Genomic DNA, 15,739 nt, shown 5'->3' with positions numbered 1-15,739 from the left:
CCCCCTTTCCATTAATCACTCAGTTGATTCAGAAAGCTACCGCCTTGAGAGCCACGATGATCCTCATTGCTCCTTACTGGCCTCGACAGATATGGTTTCCGTTCCTGCATCGTTACCTCTTGGGGCAGCCCTGGCATCTGGACCCAGTGCCAGACCTCTTGACCCATCAGTCGGGACAGCTGCACCACTCCCTCCAATCTCTCAACCTCACAGCTTGGTTGCTCCAATTCCAACCCTAGCCAGGCTTCCCCTTATTTCCCATTCTGTGCGTGACATCCTTATAGCTTCCCTTAAGTCATCTACCAGAAGGATTTATGCCAGCAAGTGGAAGCGTTTTTCCTTCTGGGCAGGAGCTAGAAATATGGATCCTTTTACTGCCCCTATCCAATCAGTCCTAGACTTCCTAGCCGAACTGTTTCACTCAGGGTCTTCTTCCTCCACCATCAGAGTACAGTTAGCGGCTATTTCGAACTTTCATGTAGGCTTTTCGGACTCCAGTATCATGTCCCATAAGCTTTGTAAAACCTTTCTTAAAGGAATCTTTTTGCTTAAGCCCCCATTCAGAGACCCTCCACCACAGTGGGACTTAAATTTGGTTCTAACTTCCTTGATTCTTCCCCCCCTTGAACCTGCGGCTTCCTGCTCCTTGAAGTTGATCTCTTGGAAGACTCTTTTTCTAGTCGCCATAACATCTGCGAAAAGAGTATCAGAACTTCATGCCCTTTGCATTCGTCTACCATATCTAGTCTTCCATAAAGACAGAGTGTCTCTCAGGACTAACCCGTCCTTTTTAACCAAGATTTCTTCTGAGGCGAACCTAAACCAGACTATCGATCTCCCAGTTTTCTTCCCCAACTACTCCAACAGAGCGGAACAAAAGCTGCATTTTCTGGACGTTCATCGTCAGCTCCGTTACTATCTGGATAGAACCAAGCAAGCTAGGAAATCTGAGCAGCTCTTCCTATCTTATGCGGCAGGGAAGAAAGGCCTTCCATTTTCCAAAGTAACCCTTTCTAGATAGCTGGCCTCTGTGATTACTTTCATTTATGAACTCAGATGTCAAAAACTACCGTCAAGGCCCAGAGCTCACTCAACTAGAGCATTAGCCACGTCAATAGCCTTTCAGGCTAGATTACCAATAGATTCCATTTGTGCGGCAGCCACATGGGCCTCTCCTCATACCTTTATCTCTCATTACAAATTAGACATGGCCTCCCGAAGCCGGGCTAATTTTGGTTCCACTGTTCTCAAGAGTCTGTTCCGATGAGCCACCCAGGGTGAAGGTGCTAGGGACGCGGTCCCATCCAGCAAGAATGAAGGCGAGATTGACAACTTAACATTGAGAAGTTATGTACCTACCATAACGTTCCATGTTAGTTGTCTTCTTCTCGCCTTCTTTCTTGCGTCCCACCCCCCCATCCGCCTAGCCTGGACAGACCTAAGGATCCTTGGGGATCTTCTTTCTGCCTCAGTATAAGCCCTCTTGGCTATCTTTTTTTGGGTAGCTATAGATCTAGGTGACTATACGTGTAAGGTTTCCTCTTCTCCTTATCTTGGAGATCAGAACCGCTATGGTTTCAGCTATCAAACGAGATCTGGGTAGTTAGCGCCTAGCATTGTGGGATATAGGGTAGCCTCGAGCCGGTAAAATAGCTCTCGAGCTTTAGTATAGGCCGACTCGGAGCCGAGGATCGGCTCCGAACCCATCCAGCAAGAAAGAAGGCGAGAAGAAGACAACTAACATGGAACGTTATGGTAGGTACATAACTTCTCATTTTCATCTGCCTCTTTCTCATAGGATGTGTCTAAGTCTACGTACACAAATTGAAATGCCTTAGTAAATTGTGTCTACATTGATAAGCACACATCATCCAGATAACCATGCTCATTGCCACACATCCTTCGTTGGATCTGCTGGTCACTTCACCCCCCCCCACCCCACCTTATATCAGTTTTTACAACTGGGGCTAACATGGTTCCTAATGTAATCCTGGTGGGGTGGTGCTGTTTACCCTCTGCTGAGGAGTTTTACTTTAAGGACTACCCCTAGTTTCCCCACCCTCCTTCTCTCCAGTTACATGGTTTTGTCATGGAGTGGGAGCACAATGGGAGCCTGCAACATCTTGCCCTGTCTCCACGGAGGTTTGGCTGGGTTCCCACAGTAATCCCCTCTTAGCCTACACCCTTTCTTGCCAAATCTCCATCTTCCAATAGAGAATCATGAGAAATGCCCATGCATCCACCCTGCCCCCTTGTTGGGCACATTGCCATCCCTCCCTGCTGCTTCGTCAGTCACCTGTGCTGCTAATTGAGCCCTGGTCAGCTGGGCTGTACTAGTGGCTTTTTCGTTTTATGCCACTAGAGTGGCACAAGCACATGTATTTTAGTCTCACCAAGTGAAATAACAACAGATTAACAGTCGATTGATTTTCTGATGCCAAGATCTGTTTCAGTACAAGGGCTCTAAAATCCTTCAAGCCAGAAAAATAAGAGTACTACCTGGTAATGACTTGTGCGACTGTGATTATTTAAGGTATTCGGCTCAGAAGGGCATGCAGAGGAGCATGTCAGATCTCATCATGCATGTGTCCAACATAGGCATGACTTTTATCTTTAGTGGACTTTGACCATCACCCAGGATGATGCCCATTTTCAAAGGGGAAAAGATAACTTGCTTTAATTGGCTAAGTAACTATTGCAATTCAGTATGCATCGGTTTGGGATGACACGATTAACAAGCCTGCTTGCTTCCCAAATGGTAACCACTTTTTTATGTCAGGGCTTCTGCATATTGAACAAATCCTTTGCTGCTCCCATTTTTTAAGACAAACCCAATATAGCAAAAAACAACTCATTATCAAGATTGCTCTGCTGAGTGCCAGATCTCTAAATAATAAGCCAGCTGCCTGATCTCAGGGTTTTCCTACAACATGAGCACAAGCATATTTTGTATAGTAACAGAAAAGATAAGCACTGTACCTTGGCAGAGAGTTGCACGTTCAGACCTATGGGCAGCTTTTGAATTTCCATTGCAGTTCCTTTGCCCCCCTTTGCAGCCACAGCTTCCACTTATAAGTTGGGTGTTTACTCATATTTAATGAGATGTGTAGACCACGCAGTTTCTAATAGACCAAATAAAATGGAGAATGTAAGAAGAAGCTACTTTGGTGCTCTACCCCTTGGTCTTCTTACATAAGCAAGCTTTACAAAAAAGAAAAAAAATCTAAATGCCTACAACAAGTGGTAGTGGCCTAGCTATAGTACTTCATCAAGAAAAACAGTAAAAAGTCAAAAATCACGGGTTTGTGAAAGGCAGATCATGCCTCCTGAACCTGATCGACTTCTTTGAGGCAGTCACCAAAGCCGTAGATGAGGGTAAAGTGGTTCACACAGCCTATCTTGACCTCGCCAAGGCTTTTGACACCATCCCCCATTCTGGAATTATAGCTAAACTCAATAAACTAGGCATAAATCCCTACGTCACAAGATGGGTTGCCAACTGGCTCACTGACAGAACCCACACTGTAAAAGTTGCAGACTCCAAATCTGACCTCAAACCAGTGACAAGTGGAGTACCACAGGGTTCCGTCCTGGGACCGCTCCTGTTTGGTATCTACTTCTCTGAAGTACAGGCTAACACAGAAGGCCTCTGGCTAACGAAGTTCGCAGATGACTGCAAACTAGGAGCCACAGTCAAGTCCCCAAATGATGTGAACATCCTACAGAAGGGCCTCTCTGAGACAGATGCCTGGTGTCAGAGCCATGGCCTCAAGCTCAATGCCAAAAAGTGCAGTGTCATCCCCTTTGGTAAAAACTCTGTACCCATGAACTACCACATAGGCAGCAATCTACTTAACACCAAATGCATGATAAGAGACCTTGGGACCCAGGTGGACAGTAGTCTCTCCTTTGATAGTCACATCGCCACAGTAGTCAGGAAGTCCTTCTACGTGGCACACCTCATCATAAAAGGGTTCTCATCCAGGAAAAAAGAGGTCATTGTTACCCTCTACTCATCACTCATTAGACACATTATAGAGTACAACGCCCCTTTTGGAATGTACCTCTCAAGACATCTGCAGCAACTGGAAAGGCCACAGAAGTACCTCACAAAGACGATTACTGGACTCAAACAAATGCCCTACACTGACCGCCTCAAAAAACTCCAGCTTTACTCCATAGCATATCGCCTACTCAGAGGTGATCTCTGCCTAACATATAAAGCTATGTCAAACCCAGAGCTGTTGGACATGTTACACCTAAAGAAATCCCAATCCCTCAGAGCTACATGCTCTAGGGACCTAAACCTTGTCACCACAATAAACAGGACATGCTGGAGGAATAGATTCCTATCCCAGAGACTTCCCATACTCTGGAACAGGCTACCCATCTATGTCAAGCAAAGTTCTTCATTAGCACTCTTCAAGAAAAATCTTGATGAGTGGATGGGAAATAGGAAATACACCCCAGGGATCACTTCTGTGTGTCTGCTCGTCAGTGGCACAGGAAAATAACTTGCTTGGGTGGCGTAAGCCAGGGAACCTTGTTGGCTAGGCTTGCGTAGGCCCTTGGGCCGATAGCCTAGTACTTACCTATGAACCTATAAAGGTCAAAGCAAAATAGAAATTGAAAATAGGAACAGAAATCAAAGATAATTGGAATTTGTTCTTAACCACTGAACTAACACACTGAGCTAATTCTCAATGGTAATACCCACTCTGACTCAACGGTATTTCCAGCTCACTAACAGAAAAATGTAGTGCTAATTTCCTACCAGCTATCTTCATAAAAATTCCATAGATCCCTGAATACCATGCCCCCTTCGAGAATTACCATGGATCAACTCATGACAACCCTATCCATCAGTGGATCCTGCTAATATTCCTGTATACATAATCAGCAGTGTCAAATAATCCCTTGCATACCTTTTCCTAAACCTTTTCACCCTATGCTTCTCAAGTGGGCATGTTCCTTAAGTGTAGAAAATAGGCATTGTAATCTCCTTTCATAAGGGCATCCCTACCACTGACTTAGGTAACTACAGACCCCTTAGCCTAATTATTCTAATGTGCAAAGGCATTTAAAACTTTGCATCATACATTAAAAACATAAGTACTGAAAACCCTTATTGCTGTGGACTCTCACCAGTTTGTCTTTGTCATATGACTTGGGAAACATCTTTGAAAGAGTCACAGAAGTTGTGGGTGGCAGTCTTGTAGTTCACATAGCATCATTATTTGCCATTATAAAAGTCAGTCCTGTATATAAACACATATAGGGGTCTGTCATGCACAAATCGGTGATTGTGTGCATATACAGAATCTTACACATTCACATTCATAAATTGTATACATTCATTTCACAAGTTTAACCATTTAAAAATCTCATAACAAACATAACATGAATGAGTGTGAAACTATTACTTGTATACTCCTTTACATATGCTAACAGCTTATTTTCCTTAAATTTGTAATTGCAGTGCAGTTTTCATAGAGTAAGTTTGTATCTGCTATGTAACTGTAGCTATGTAATTATCTATTCTGCATTGACATTGTATGTATTACTTAACTGCAACTAATGCTCATGTTTAATTAGTATTTGTTTGACTGCTCTTAGCATTTCTTTTTGGCCATTTTCAGATGTTTGTTCGGTTATTTGTGGATGAGAATTTGGATCGCATGGTGCCAATTTCAAAACAGCCCAAAGAGAAAATTCAGGCCATCATTGAGTCCTGTAGTCGACAGTTTCCTGAATTTCAGGAGCGTGCTCGAAAGCGCATCCGCACATACCTCAAATCTTGCAGGAGGATGAAGAAGAATGGCATGGAAGTAGTAAGTACAAAACCTTGCCTTCACATTACTTGCTATATCCTTGATGAATGCAAACATGGGCGATGGGTTCTGAAATACTGGAGTATCTTCCATGAGAGGGTGTGCTGCAACAGCAGTTACTTTGGGCTCTGTAGGTGGGCAAAGCACTGTTCTTTTCAGTATATTTAAAAGTGGCATCGCAGAAAATCTGGAAGGAGGAGTTTTTGTGTTTGTTAATGTCACAGATCTGCAAAAGCAGGGTTAGAATTCAGGAAGGTGTAGAATGAACAAAAACAGAGGTTGACTACAGTTTAACAAAACCAGATTTGATGAAAACGGCTTCATCAAATTGTTCTTAGCAGATCATTCTGCAGAGTATGAAGAGACCCCTTACTCCATTATATGTATAACCTACACTGAAACCAAAGCAGTTTCAATGAATCTAAGTCTTATTCCTTGCATGGAAATTTACCTGACAAGTGTGAAGCACTGGTCTTGTGTGTCACTGCAAAATAATGTAATATAAAGCACTGCATCTGATAACCAAAAACCCATGTCTTCAGTTCAGAGAAAGGTAGTGCAGACCCTTTTACAATGTTAAAGGCAGAGTGTAATGGAAGTGATAGTGTTATTTAAATAAATAAAATTAACATCCTCAATTTTAAATAGGCACTATCTGTCAAAAAAGGAATACACGAGCATAAGAAGCTCCAGTCTGTAGTTACAGGATGAATGGCACAGGGGAAACGTGAAAAGTGTTTACTGAAAGTGTACTCTTATGACTGGTGGAGCAGGAATTATTGTTGCTTAAATAGAAGGTCATATTTTTAAACATTTCATCACATTTTAAATTGCAATAAGTTTACATAATTAACAGAAAGAAAACAAGCCATAGTAACAGTTTTCCATTGTTCTTGTTAAGTATTCCTATGATGTCCTTACATTCACTGCTACAGTATTCTTAACATATGAGATTCCCTGCTGTGGAAGCCCAATGGCCAGCCAGTCTACCAGAGATTCCTGTTGCTTTATAGGTATGCTGAACATCACCCAAACACCCCTTGCTTAGCATAGGGCATAAAGGTGATGTTCATAGGTTTATAGGTTCATAGGTTGGTACTAGGCTATCGGCCCTAGGGCCTATGCAAGCCTAGTCATAACAATTCCCTGGATATTTCTTCGCACAATATTTACTTCTCTTGACCCCTGTCTAGCAGGGCGACTGACATGATCCCCGGGGTGAATTTAGCAGGGCGACTGACATGATCCCCGGGGTGAATTTCCTATCTCCCATCCAATCATCAAGGTTCCTTTTGAAGAGGGCCAATGAGACGTTCTGCTTGACATGTATGGGCAGTCTGTTCCAGAGTATGGGTAGTCTCTGGGTCAGGAACCTATCCCTCCAGCATGTTTTGTTCATTGTGATGACAAGGTTTAGATCCCTGGAGTGTGTGGCTCTGAGGGATTGGGATTTCTTTAAGTAGAACATGTCCAACAGCTCAGGTTTGACATGGCCTTGTATGTTAAGCAGAGATCGCCTCTGAGTAGACGATATGCCACAGAGTGTAGCTGGAGTTTTTTTAGACGGTCAGCATATGGCATCTGCTTTAGCCCTGTGATTCTTTTAGTGAGGTATTTCTGTGGCCTTTCCAGCTGTTGCAGATGTCTTGTGAGGTACATACCAAACGGGGCATTATACTCTATAATGGGTCTAATGAGGGATGAGTACAGTGGGACAATGACCTCCTTTTTTTCTGGTTGAAAAGCCCTTAGTGATGAGGTGTGCCACATAGAAGGATTTCCTGACTGTTGTGGTGATGTGGTTATCGAAAGTGAGATCACTGTCCACCTGTGTCCCTAAATCTTTCATCACACTTTCGATGTTTAGTGACCTATGTGGTAATTCATGGGTACATGTTTTTTTCCAAAGGGGATAACTATACATTTCTTGGCATTAAGCTTGAGCCCATGGCTCTGGCACCAGGCATCTGTTTCTGTAAGGCCCTTTTGTAGAATATCCACATAATTTGGGGATTCAGTAATGGCTCCCAGTTTGCAGTCATCTGCGAACTTTGTTAGCCAGAGTCCCTTAGTGTTGGCCTGTACTTCAGAGAAGTAGATGCCAAACGAGTGGTCCCAGGACTGAACCCTGAGGTACTCCACTTGTCACTTGTCTGGAGCTGGATTTGGAGTCTGCTACTTTTACAGTCTGGGTTTTGTCAGTAAGCCAGTTGGCAACCCATCGAGTGACGTAGGGATTTATGCCCAGCTTAGTAAGTTTATCTATGATTCCAGAGTTGGGGGATGGTGTTGAAGGCCTTGGCGAGGTCCAGATAGGCTGTGTGGACCGCCTTACCCCCGTCCACAGCTCTAGAGACTGATTTGAAGAAGTCAGTCAGATTCAGGAGATAAGATCGGCCCTTCACAAACGAAAACTGGGTGGGGTCCAGTGTTCAGGCCTACCACAGTCAGAACTTCTTTGCCGCTAGTCCAAATGTATCTTTTCACTGTCAGTGTGTTTACCTGCATCCGTTTTCTGCCAGTTGAATGCATTTTCATTCTCCAGTGACTACATACACCTGTTTACTGACTTCTTTGCAGTTGCAGATAAGTGCCGCATTGTTTTGTTTTTTCTTGTCTTGTCTTAAGCTCTTTGGAGCTAATGTCATCTGTGAAGGGTAATCGCCAGTGTGGGATCTGTCATTCATCCCTGCCTGTCCATGCTTCAACTGACACTGTGTGTGATAGGATTTTGTGTACTCATAGACAGCTTTTTTTCTGAGGATGTGCAGCAAGTCCTGCAGGAGGCCAGGAAACCTACTACTAGGAAGTCCTACTTATCCAAATGGAAGAGGTTTTCTATTTGGTGTCTCTCTCGTAACCTGGAACCACTTACTGTGGATGCTCCTGTGGTTCTCTCTTATTTGTGATACAGCTCTCTCTGCTTGTCTGCCATTTTCTCCTCCTTTAGCTTCTAGATTTGAGGTGAAAACAATATTATACCTCCCAGGAAGCTTGGTCCTCTTCCATGGGATCTTAATTTTTTTTTAGAAATTGACTCAGACTCCTTTTGAGCCTGCTGCTTCAGCTTCCTTTCAACATTGTTCCTGGAAGACTGTTCTTCTTTTAGCTCTTACTTCTGCCAGATGGGTGTCATAGTTACCAACCCTTATGGCTTGTCCTTTTTTAATCTTTAATGAGGACAGTGTGTCCCTGCACACTAACCTTTTTTTATGCCTAAGGTGGTTAATTAGCCATCACTTAATCAGTCTATTAGTCTGCCTATTTTTTCTGTTCTCTGCAAGCTGATGTGAGAGGGTGCTGCATACTTTCGATGTACATAGGCAACTCAGGGTTTATTTTGATAAGACTAAGGCTATTAGAAAATCTGATCAGTTATTTGTTTCTTTTCATCCTAAATGTTTGGGGCTTGCTGCATCCAAGCAAACTATGTCTTCTTGGATTTTTAAGGCTATTTCTTTTGGTTACACTTTTCATGGCAAGCTCCATTCCTGTTCATTCAAGGCTTATTCTACTAGAGCTGTGGCTTCTTCTGGTGTTTTTTTCAATGGCTTAGATACTAATTCTATTCTTGAAGCAGCTACTTGGACTTCTGGGCATACCGTTACCAAGCACTACAAGTTGGGATGGTATCTGTAGAGCTAGGGCTGGTTTTGCTAGTGCCATTCTTCATGGCTTTTTAGGGGACTCTTCTAATCCTTCCCTCTCCCTAGTTTCCTCTTGAGGGTTGGCACTCTTCCATATGTTAAGAATGCTGCAGCAGTGAATGTAAGAACATAGTGCAGTTGTGTAAAATCTTACCATAACAGTAGATGTCCTTGCCTTTACTTCTGCAGTATTCACTCCCTCCTTTCTCCCCCTTAGTCCTTTGCTTTCCTGGATGTACAGATTACCTCTTGGGTTCCATGGACTGGTGTTCCAACTGGGGCAGTCAATTCTGACTATAGTAGGCCTGAACATCACCTTTATACCCTACGCTACACAAGGATCATTTGGGTGGTATTCAGCATACATTTAAAGCAACAAGAATCTTTAGTAGACTGGCCGGACATTGGGCTTCCACAGCAGGAAATCCCATATGTTAAGAATACTGCAGCAGGAAGGCAAAGACATCTACTCTTATGGTAAGATTTTACACAACTGTACTTTCTTTCATTTTAGTAACTTTCATTCTCTACAACATTAGGTACATTCCTCAATTTTAGTTTTAATTCCTGCCTTACCTTAAACTTCGCTTCTGTTCAATTCCTGCCTTCCCTTAAGTATCACTCCTGTTCATTTTTTGCCGTGCCTTAAACCACACTTCTCCTCCTACTATGCATTATTCGACGTGTATTGTTCCCACAAATTTTATATACGCCTATGAAATTTTCTGCTTCTGTCTTTTTAAATGTCCCACAACCACTTCCTTTATAATATTTAAATTATATGTTGTGAATGTTTTAGTTTTTTATTTAATTTTTCTAGCATTTTTTGCAGCCAGTAGCATTAAACATAGTAAAGATTTACTGTGCGTAGCCAGTTTCTACCTTATATCTTTTATGCTGGGAGGAAATTTGGTAAGAAAAAACAGGGCAAACTGGTATGTGTATCAAAACATTCTTTTTGTACAGTTACATTGGTACATTGGCTAATGTTAATCAGCAACACTGGCACATATACTGTTCACAGCTGAAATGTTAAAGTCTAGCTTACCAGACAACGCAGTATTTGTACATAGGAGAGGAGGCAGCATACCAGATAGGGGTATACACAGCTGCTAAGTAACAAAAGTGCAAGCTGGAAGTGGAGTAATTAAGGAAGAAAAGGGGAACAAAATTTTATATACAAGAAAATAAAACGGCTGATAAGAAAAAGAATATTAAAACATCTGTGGGATATTAGAAATAAAGGTTAACTAGCCCCTTAAATAGACATTTTGTGGAAGTTTGACTGACCGTGAAAGAAAATTAAGTTTATGATTTTATTACAAAGTCTACTATATATGAGAAAGTAAATTAAAACAGTGGTTGTTATATAAGGAAAGCTATTTTATACTTGGATATTAATCTTATCATGAATGCATAGTCTGAATATAGATTTCTTTTTTTGGTTTTGTATAACTTTAATTAATTTGCATGATTAATTTACACTAGTATTTAATGTCTGATTTAATATGGTTTGTCTCATCAAAAGCTGCAGAGATGAGGCACCAGAGACTTTTACATATTTAATAAAATTTAAGTTTTAAAAATGTATTCAGATAAAGTTTTATTTGATAGCACATTTTTGTACCAAGCTTGTGTTTAGCTAATTCCTATCATATATCCCAACTGAAAAAAAAATGTTTTCTTAGCTACTACCATTTGTTCCCCCAGTATTTCTATCAAAGTACTATGTAGGGAATTTTTAAAGTCTGCCAACAAGCTAAATTCCCAAAACTGTTTCCAATTACCTTTCTTCCCCATCACATATCCAACATTTGCTGTCTACCAGTAGAAAAATCCTCTAAACAGAAACTGTTCCTTATACTGTGGATAAAGAAGTGGATAGACTAGGTGGTCCATGTACTAATTGTCTCCCATTAAATTTTCTGGGTGAAAGATATTGATCAGATTTTTTTGTGCTGGTTTGTGAATATGCAAGCACAATGTGTTGGCACATTAACAAGGGACTTTAATGGACAAAAGGCAAAATTTTCCACTGAAATGCCACATGTAGGAAATGCTTTGACCATCACACTGTAATACTGGGCCATGGTTAGGTGTTTCACACTTTTATTATTTGTCAGCAGTATACTCAAAGCCGGCCAACAATGACAGTTTCACTACATCTCAGTACCTGTCACTGTGAGTATGTAGAAGTTATTTGATAGTGCTTAAATGTGTTTTTTAATCTAGAGAAAAAAATGTAATACTTATTTGTATAATTTAAAATCAGGTTAATTTGTTCATTAGTACTTATAACAGCACTTCCGCAAACAAAGAACAAATGCTATATATTGCTACTCCATAATTATTTTTAAAATGCTGTACTTTTCTTCCCCATGTTCACAAACCATCTCTGCTAGGCTTGAGTAAATTCAGTTTCAGTTGTTTACTATTCCTTTTGACAATGCTGTGAAAGTGTTGATTTTTTTTCATCAGCTACAGAATGAAATATGCTGCTTACCTATGGGCTTTTTAAAGTGTGACTTTACCTCACAGGTTCCATTTGTTTGGTAGCACTTGTGAAGGTAGTGCATTTTTATCAAGACTAAAATACTGTGACTTAGGACCCATGGCATAGTGTAATGAAACCCTAACTACATCTCAGAGAACTCATGTTCATTTAGCAGTTAAGGAACTAGACAGGGGAAGATAAGCTTGAGTGGGTAATGCCAGCTCACTGATCCTCAATGGAGGGAGTTTACTAGGCCCGCAGCATTGGTGACACTTAGCTTTAGCTGGGTGTATTGACTGCCTGTAGTGGCCTCTTCGGCCCTTGCTGCATCAGGCAGGGACTTCTTTACTGAGCCAGGAAGTAGGAGGTGTGTATGGGAACATGCGCCACTCTTACCCAACCAGATGGCTGTGTTTAGTCAACAGGCAACCTATTGATGGGCCAGTCCAAGGGTCTAACAAGCTGAGCCCCTTCCTACCATCGACTCTCACCAGTGGTGAAATGGATGGGTCAGTAGGGCTTCCCAAGTAGGAAAAATGGGCTGAAGATCTCTTAGCTATCCTGAGGGCACCAGGCTATAGCTGCAGTGGAACAAATGGACTGATTAGTTGCAGGTAGTGGGGTGTTGTACAGGATCCTTAGGAGATGAGGATTAAAAACATGCTACAGTGTTGTATGTTACTTCCCCACAATCACTTTTGACAACACATCTGTAACTACTAATGTTGTAGTATTTGGCATTGACAAGACAAATGCTTATTGCCAGTGTCACATGCTAGAGGTAGCATGCTCAAAAGCATTTATGCCCTTTGAGTATTTTAAGGCATACTTGCACACTAAGCCAGAAAATTATAGGCAAATAGTTTTCAGACTCAAATGATAAGTGAGCAGCACACAGAATATTTAACACAATATGTAGGATTGTTTAGTACTTGATGTGATGCCAATATTTTGGTACAACAGATTGATTTTATTGTTTCAAAAGAAATGTGACAAGATCCAAACACTGAAAAATATTACACAGTTCTCCCAAGCTGAAAAAGTTCAGTCCCAGGGGGAGAAATCAATGATTAATATGTGTTGTGAAAGTATTGATTTGTTCTTTCTGAATGACAGATTACTTCTTATCAGTTGTGATAGTTCATACAGTTCTGGGAGTTATTCTTTGTAAATGGTTCATACTGTGGGCTCCATGGTAATGTATCCTGAAATACACTGACCAGCAGTTTCAGGTGCCACAAACCTCAAGTCAGTTCCTGATGGATTTTACGCCACATCTGACAGACCACTTCTAAATGCCATCTGCAGTGTAAATGTGGAACAGAGGCTTTACATTTATTTTATGCAAGTCCCAGAAAAGGCACCAAGAGAGTTAAGACGTGCACTGAAAGAGACAAAGACTGTCAGAAAGGATAAACGTTATTTTTAAAAGAAAATGATAGACATGAAATCTTGCAAACAGAGTTTTGTCCATATATGAGAAAAAGAGTTTTTGGTTTATAGTTTCCCCTTGTTCCAGTCCTGCAGCAAAAGATAATTCAAAAGAGAAAGAGGGTTACTAAGCAAAAATTTTAAATCCATCATGTAGTATTCAGTTTGTTCTGTTTCCTGACTTTTCATTTTTGCAGCAATGTTATGTTCACCACATCTGCATCAAAATTCTTTGTAGTGTGTGAGAAAGAGCTCAGGCCTCGATTTTAGGTTTCCCAGTGGAACCGTTTCATGTGACTTGAATCATTTAGTTCTATCTTTTGGTGTTATTTTATGCTGTTGTATCCTTCCTTGGGCAAACAAGCCTGGGAAAACAGAAATAGCCTAGCACTGTATTACTTTCTGTTACCCTAATAAGCCACCAGCATCCCATAAAGATGAATAATGAATTGAATCGAAGTGTAGGCCGGAAGGTGCATTTTAATATATTATTAGTTATTTAGTTCTTTGTCTTCAGATAACAGTGTGTGAAAGAGCTAGGTGGAGCCAACCTCTTGAAGGAGAAACAACATGAGTTTTAAGTGCTATTTGACATTTTTAAGATTGTTTCCTTGTATGCTTGCTTATTAGAAATGTAGTTATGTTTGCATGGAGAACCACGCATTCTCACTGTTGAAATATTTCAGTTTATCTCTTTCCTCAACCTCTCATCCCCCAAGCATATCATCAGTGTTGTGGGTTCATTGGTAATGTTTGGCAAGTGACAAAACTGATTTGGCTATCTCTAAATTTCAGTTTCTAAGCAAAGTTGTTGTCAAAGTCATTAAGGCCACATACCAATGTTATGGGATACGATGCATAAACTTACTGAGTTTTCTTCCTTATAGCAACTATGAGTCCTGAGATCACAAAACACTTCATCAACCCCCTTAATTGCATGAAGTCACCAGTATCTTCACCCATCTTAAAATAAAAGTAACTTTTGTTAGAACTGCTGTTGCTTGATGAAGCAGCCATGCCTGACATACCCTTTTTTCAACCAGAATAGGGCACGTAGTAAGCATTTTTTGGTGCAAGCCTATAAATGGGCTCCTTTTTTGTAGCCAGTAAGATATTAGTATTAAAGAGTTTCTAATAGCACAGAAAAAAAAAACTTTGAGCAAAAAATTCATTAAGTACGGTAATTTCATTATGTAGTTGTGGAATGTCTTGGTTGAAACAGGAATCTTCAGCTTTATTAGCCGATTCCTGTTTTGCTGAGTGGTATGGAGTGAGCCACAAATGTTTTAGTGCGAGATCATCTAACAGTGGAAAAAGGAAATTTGTCCCTTTCCCCAGTGTTGTGCAATTTTGGAGTTGGAGTATGTGTGTGTGTATGTATGGATGTATATGTGTTTTTTATTGTATTAATTTTTTTCACACACACACACACACACACACACACACACACACACACACACACACACACACACACACACACACACACGGATTTATAGCAAGTCATTGAGTCAATGAAGTGCACAACATGGACTCAAAATTGATCAATGCCAGCTAATCAAAAATACACTTACTGAAAAACAAAAATAATAAAAACAAAATTACTTAAGGAAAACAATCTCTTTTTGCAATCTTACAACAAAAAAAACTACCACTACATTCTGGCCGAAGTTGTCTTAACAGTATAATGTTATGGAAGGAGTTTTTGTTAAGGTAAGGGTCAGTAACCAGGTTAACACATATTTCTAAGGTGGTGCAAGGTGGTGGTCTGCTCTGCATAGTCACATATGTGTACAGGTTAATGGATTGGCTTGAGATAAGGTCACACTTGGAAAATAGGGGGATGGGGAAGAGCCTAACTGTTGTGGGTGTAAAAATTCTGGTGCCTCCGAGCTCCTTTTTCAGGATGCAGAAGAGCCATCTCCAAATAAGGTGCAAGTGTGGCACACAGTAAAAAAAACAACAGTAGTCTGGAAGAAACCACAGCTCTCACTGAACCTTGTACTTGAGTAATTGTCTGGTAGGAAAAGGTCTTCATAAATGTTTAGTTAGGTGTAGTCGACCCACAGGTTGTCAACAGTAATAACCCTGAGGCTTTTCATGACTTTTTTTTTGAATAAGTCATGGGCTGAATATTCTGCCAACTGCCTGCATGGAAATCTATCAAGACAGACAGGTGGTTGCAGACATTAATATCTGGAACACACAAGATTCCTTTCTGTATACATGGCCATCCCCATAATCACATCCCTTGCATGATGTCCCGTCCTGTCAAAAAAAAAGGTACAAGAGGGCGAGGCTTCTCAGACTACTACAAAAATCTGTGGAGGTTCCACTAA

General features: G+C 41.0%; 1 protein-coding gene across 2 annotated transcripts in view; it reads left to right on the top strand.

Moving 5' to 3' along the window:
• The window catches only part of NOL4L (nucleolar protein 4 like), a 1,816,355-nt gene that overhangs the window by 1,626,320 nt on the left and 174,296 nt on the right, over positions 1 to 15,739 (top strand). For both annotated transcript variants that reach the window (XM_044090353.1, XM_044090354.1), the window contains one exon: positions 5,640 to 5,831. In XM_044090353.1, coding sequence (XP_043946288.1) covers positions 5,640 to 5,831 — 192 coding nt within the window. The remainder of the gene's footprint in view (positions 1 to 5,639; positions 5,832 to 15,739) is intronic.

Source organism: Protopterus annectens, chromosome 12.part0 (assembly GCF_019279795.1).
Source record: "Protopterus annectens isolate FY-2018-M chromosome 12.part0, PAN1.0, whole genome shotgun sequence".
Lineage (NCBI taxonomy): Eukaryota > Metazoa > Chordata > Ceratodontiformes > Protopteridae > Protopterus > Protopterus annectens.
The sequence above is the reverse complement of the archived record's forward strand: the minus strand, read 5'-3'. Positions and strand labels throughout refer to the sequence as shown.